This window comes from Dunckerocampus dactyliophorus, chromosome 9 (genome assembly GCF_027744805.1).
Source record: "Dunckerocampus dactyliophorus isolate RoL2022-P2 chromosome 9, RoL_Ddac_1.1, whole genome shotgun sequence".
In the NCBI taxonomy this organism is placed as follows: Eukaryota; Metazoa; Chordata; class Actinopteri; order Syngnathiformes; family Syngnathidae; genus Dunckerocampus; species Dunckerocampus dactyliophorus.
The window spans coordinates 21,158,534-21,164,533 of NC_072827.1; the positions used below are offsets into that span (position 1 = coordinate 21,158,534).

Here is a 6,000-nt window from a genome sequence, read left to right on the forward strand (position 1 = left end):
TAAATAATAACAAAATAAACAATTTGCATTCTTTATCTGAATATTCATCAAGATTTTGACATCATGACATGTTGTACATACACAGGGTTCCTAAGCAAATATGGGAAGTATGGAAAAGTATGCAATTTGATTTGATACTCGTACTCAAAGTATGGAAAAACATTCATGTGTCCGAGACTGTTGCCACTGTTTTGTTTTCTAAAAGATAAAATTATGATATAAATTATGATATATGATATAAAAAAAAATTATGGATCAGCACAGAAATGACACCAAATCTTATGCATTGTCCAAAAAAGGTGGCGGGTATCGTGGGTCGAGCAGATCTGCTATGCGCCCTGTTTTTCCAACTTTCCTTCCTCTCCTACTGCAAAGCCTTCAACACAGGTGAGTCCTAGACCCTCTTTACATCACGCATACATTTGACCAATCACATCTCTTTTTCCCTGTTTTTGTTTTTTGCGGTCAGGTGTGGACAAAGATGCCGGCTTCTCCACGCGGTGGATTGTGGTCAGCCTCTCGCTGTGTGCCGCTGCCATGCTTTGTAAAGAGCAAGGCATCACCGTCTTGGTAGGAAATCTGCTCAGATCTTCACAAACCAGTGCATGATGATTAGGCGCACATTTTACAACAGGTAGTCGTGAATGTAATTCTTTGGCCGTTTAGCGGCTCACAGCTTTGGTGTTAAAGGGGTAAAGCAGATATTACTGGCTCAATTTCTGGTCTGGTCATGTAGTTTGTTGTCGAGTAGATCAATGCATACATGCCCATTTTGCTTTCTCCTACCACACATGAAAATGCAATAAATGAACAAAAGTATTGGACACACCTCAAATGATGAATCAAGGGGTTGGGCTAGACCAGTGGTTTTGTAAAGTATGATGTTGTACTGCCTTTGGGACAGAGATACGAGGTTAAATGTGTGGTGCAACAGCTTAAGAAAAATATAAAATCAAACTTGCTAAACTAACGACAGTTAAGTTTAAATGCAAAATGAATAACTACAGTATTTAGAGTGACTAAGAAAACAGTCTGGGTTGTACAAAAAATTCCACAAAATATGCTACAGGAAAAATAGTTTTTCAGGGGGAGTAGTTAGCTGCATTTTGTTTTCTGACGGGAGGCCCACTGTGCCACCCTTTGAAAACTCCTGGGCTAGACCCTTTAGTTGCCCCGGAATCTTAATTCTTCATCTTAGAAAAAGACGGACAGTTTGGAGTTTCAAATTTTGTAGGAACAGTTTGAGGAACACCCTTTCCTACCCCCGTGCATAAAGCAAGGCTCATAAAGGCATGCTTGGATGAGTTTGATTTGGAATAACAAGACCAATAAGCTATCCATACTAAGTTAGCCTGTTTGTTGGAAAAAAACATAATGACCAAATAAGGCTGGGTGATATGGACAGAAACTCATATTGCGATATATTTATGTTGAATATTATATACAATATACAATATATATCCCGATATTTAGTGAGTTTACAAAAAGTCGAAGTGAAATATGTCTGTGAAGTTGTTTCATTAAAATAAAATAAAAAAATGCAGCTAAAATAAAATAGTCCATTCTCTTTTTGAAAAAAAAGTAAAATGTAAAAAAGTAAAATGTAATCCTCAATCTTCTCCTATGCTCAAATCCTCATCTAATACCAAAAGTGCAAAAGAGCAACATATGGCATAAAGTGCCCCGTTTAAGAGGAAATTTCTAAATGTCGGCAGCAACTCAAAAATACTTTACTTTGAACAGTATTATTTTTTTAGAATGCAGAACCTCGTAGGAGAGACAAAAAAGTGAGTAAAAACACCTTATTCACTTTTAGAACTACAAATAAACTCCATTATTAGTTTGTTAGTTTAAAATTGGTCATCGCTTCATCAAAATCAAATAATTGTAATATTTTATCTTGGCTAGCTCCTCTCAAAGCCTTTTATCTTGTAGTTAGGACGAGCTGTTTATTTCTCACACATCGTTCTTCCATCAAACGTTCTGACACACTGCCAGGTAAGTGACCGAGTCCGAATGAGGCTTGAGTGTAATGAGTAGTCATTTAATGAAGATTAGGAAACATTTTCGCATCTCGCCCTGTTTTACAGAGCGGGATCCACCCAGGTGGCATCGTGCCTCAAGGCAGCGTGGATCTCCACTGCAGTGTGCAGCGGGGGCTTTACTTTCACTTTTCTGTTCCCAAATACCTGCAGAAAACTCTACAACGGTGCCAGAAAAAGTAGCTAGATTTGGCGCTAGTCGCTTTTGAGAAAATATGTCGCCAAGAGAGTTTGGAACGTCGCCATATCGTGGAGGGCGGTGGGGCAGCAGCCCGCTAAGGAGCGCTGACACACACAGCAGAGTGAGACAGACCTCCGTGTCAACATACTGGAGAACAGCGCAAATCCAGTCTATATCGATATGAACGATATGTTTGTTTTTGATGTCGTGCTTAAAAGAAATATTGACATTTTAAAAATAACGATATATGACCCAGCCTTATGATCAAACTTACAGCCCCCACGTCTGTAGTTGACTGACGGATAGCTGGCAGAGCTTCGGGCTTTGTTTTAAGATGTGTAGCGAAGCCTGCTATTTTGCCACAGCTGTACTTTGTGAAGTGGTAGGTGTATGCATAGGTCGGTCTCATCTAGCTAGGGGTGGGTCAGGCGGGTCAACTAGGAGGGTTTTCCTTCATGACGAGATGAGAGTGTTTTCTCAAGTTTAGTGCTTAAAAAGAGACAAATTCAAGAGAAAGTCCAACTTCTTGGAGAAAGTTTTTCCATAAGAGTAGACGCTGTTTTAGCTGCATAGGTGGACACCATCTCCATGTTTCCTTGTATTTCCACTTTCTGTGGTGGTGCTTTAATGCTGTGACATTAGCTCATGCTTCCTTTTGTTGCTGACCCTTATGATTTTTATGCCTTTTTTTTTTCCTTCAGGGTGTAAACGCAGCTTTTGACGTCCTCGTCATCTGTAATGTTGATGTGTATGAACTGAGCCAGAGGCTACTCCTCAGGAAGACCCCTCTTAATGTGAGTTACAGTACGTAACCCTTCCTCCCCCACCCTCCCTCTTGTCATAAATGATGTGCTCCCCCCGTATGATTAACGTCACATGACATACATTGCGTATGCAAAGCCGCACTAATTAGAGCCAGACATGCACGATTTATATGTATGTACATACACGTATGTACTGTATATCATGTATGTAATGTTGTGTGACAGGCACGCGAAATGATGCGGACCGGCCTGCTGACGCGATTGGCCCTGGTGGCTCTGGGCGGCGTCCTCATGCTCTACGCCCGCTGGAGGATCATGGGAACTGGGCCACCGGCGTTCACTGAAGTGGACAACCCCGCCTCGTTTGCGGAGAGCGTGTTTCTCAGAGTGAGTGCTATGGAGCCTGAGTGGACTTTTTTATTGTCTTGAAATATGATGACACAAACGTTGATGTGGCCTGTTCATAGTGCAGCGTAATCTGTTCAGACAGTATCGATGCAGCTGAAGGAGCCCACAATCTAAGATCCAATCAAAGTCTTTACAAAGTCATTTAACATTATGTTTATTATTGTGGTTATAGTTGGGGGCTGGGTGAGGGTTGGGTGCCCCTCCCAACCCCTCGCCCACCTACCCCCCTTCCTTCACCCCCTTTTTTCTGGCTATCCCTCCCTGCTGCCTGTCCCCCTTTAGTGGCCTTGGGATGGAGCCCTCCCCGCAGGTGTGGTGCCCGGTGTCCGGTACCCGCCGCTGGTGTGTTTGGCTGATGGGGGGCCTCTCGGTCGCCCCAGGGTGGGTGCATGACTAGTGATGAGGTGGTGGAATATATGGGGGTGGTGGTCTAAGCTTGGCATCTTGAGGGTCAGCCCTACCCTAGTAAGCTAAACCCTTACTCTTTTACCCTGGAGGTCTGAGCTTAGGTGGTATCATCATAGGTGGTGCTCCCGTATATCAGTCCTTCTCTTGTTTTCCCAACTCTATTAAATTGTGAATAAAATAACAAACCACGTTGCTTGAAACATCATGACCATCTAATCACATCCCCATTCTTGCCACCCTGTGTGTGACTGACAGGTGGTCAACTATAATTACTACTACACCCTGAATGGCTGGCTGCTGCTGTGTCCCTGGTGGCTGTGCTTCGATTGGTCCATGGGCTGCGTGCCGCTCATTAAGGCCACCGCCGATTGGAGGGTGTTGTGGCCACTGCTGCTCTGGTGCATCCTGATAGGCTTGGTAGGCCAAGCCTTGTTCTCGCCCGACGGGCAGCAGAGGAGGTAAGCGAGCGGAACCGCCTCTGGCTTCATGTCTGGAAGATTGTGAATACAGTGTGACCAACAAAAATTCTTTTCCCTGCTAGAGACGTTCTGATGGATTAATATGAAGGATTTAGGTTGTTTTGTTTGCCCTTGAGAGTCAATTTTTTTTATTTTGATTTTTTAAAAATTTCCACAGGTTTGTTTGCGTGCGACAACTTCCTGTCTACAGTTTTTTAATACTGTATGTCGCACTGTATTTTTATGTATATTTTCAGAAGGTAATATAATTTGTGCCAAAATGTAATAAATATAAGTAGTTTTTATTACAAATAGATGTTATAAATTATTTATTAAATTATTTATTGTTACATTTTGGAGCAAAATGTCAAAACAATACCCTTTTTCCTAGTATTTATTTACTTTTTTTTAATCAATCTAAGTCACCAGCCCGTCGATCATGAGCGACTAAGCGATATTTGGAACTTTGCCGGTCAATCGCGAGAACATTTTGAAAAAAATGTATTATCACATCAGTGCCCTCACCTCGCAGCGACAGCGACCGACAAGCGCGCATTTTGTCCACTGAACACACCCGTACACCTCGCAGGCAGCAAACCGCAAGTCCCAGCAAGGAGCCCAGTCCCCAAAACCCGACCGGAGGTACACTAGTACACCGGCTCGCCTCATACACCGACTCGCCCCCCGCGCTAGCAAACAGGTCGAGTGAGAGAGGGAGAGAGTGACGGAGCGCTGCAGCGTTGTGTGAGCGCTCACAACAGTAATGCACGTTAATAGGGCTCAGTTAACACTCGGTCTACCAGAATTCTGCAACTACTAGAATGACCATAGCAGTCATTTTGACTCTTTGTATATAATTTGGATTATCATTAAAAAGATCTAGAAATAAATGGTAAAAAGGTAAAAAACACATCAGGACACTAAATGAAAACTATAGTGATTGACTATATAACATAACTTCTCTGCAATTACACATGCAAACTCGAACTGCAACCATTTTCCCTGAAGCAAGGCTAAAGCCTCCATAGCTGTCACCTTCTTTCTACTTGTCATTTTTGCCTCTCTTGGGTTTAGAGTGACGCTACAGCTAGGTTTTAGCATCACAGAGCATAAAAAACAAACAGCCAATAGAGCAGGAGGAAGGGCGGGAAAAATGTAGCAAATAGTGAAATATGACACCCCCTGTAAAAAGCAGGCAGTCAATTTGACTGCTATGGTCATTCGAGGTAGTAATACTCAGATCTCTTTTGTGTTTTGAAATTTTAATGATAAAACAATGTTAGAATAAAATATACACACATTTAGGAAAAGTCAGGGTCCTATGGGTACATAGGTTTTTTTTTAACCAAGTTATGACATTGCAAATTTTGAAAACAGTCAAAATGACTGCCTTGGGAGTTTGAGTGTTAAGGCACAAATATACTGTAACTCCATAGAGGTATCTTTGAGCCGCGACAAAGACTCTGATTAAGGGCTGACTGGTCAAAGCACAGCCCCGCTCTCTTCAATCTGCATCGCTCACCCACTACATTGAGCCAACAACACAAATAGTTGTGGTTTGCTCATGAAGCCGACGCCACAACCCCGACCAAGAGCCGCAAAAGTAGGGGTGTAGGGGTACCCAAAGTGCGGCTCAGAGACCATCTGCGGCCCATGGCTCATTTGTCATTGCATCACTGCAGAAACAAAATTAAAAAAAAACAGCAAAAATTATACAAATACCGCAAAAGGCACAATTA

The 6,000-nt window shown here is 42.5% G+C and overlaps 1 protein-coding gene across 9 annotated transcripts in view; it reads left to right on the forward strand.

Annotated features, from left to right (window-relative positions):
• The window catches only part of tmtc4 (transmembrane O-mannosyltransferase targeting cadherins 4), a 131,227-nt gene that overhangs the window by 4,596 nt on the left and 120,631 nt on the right, over positions 1-6,000 (forward strand). For all 9 annotated transcript variants that reach the window (XR_008572546.1, XR_008572549.1, XR_008572548.1 and 6 more), the window contains exons 6-10: positions 300-387; positions 470-570; positions 2,925-3,017; positions 3,213-3,374; positions 4,059-4,261. Coding sequence is in view for 2 of the 9 variants with exons in the window: in XM_054788376.1 (XP_054644351.1) it covers positions 300-387; positions 470-570; positions 2,925-3,017; positions 3,213-3,374; positions 4,059-4,261 (647 nt within the window). In the remaining 7 variants the exon portion in view is untranslated. The remainder of the gene's footprint in view (positions 1-299; positions 388-469; positions 571-2,924; positions 3,018-3,212; positions 3,375-4,058; positions 4,262-6,000) is intronic.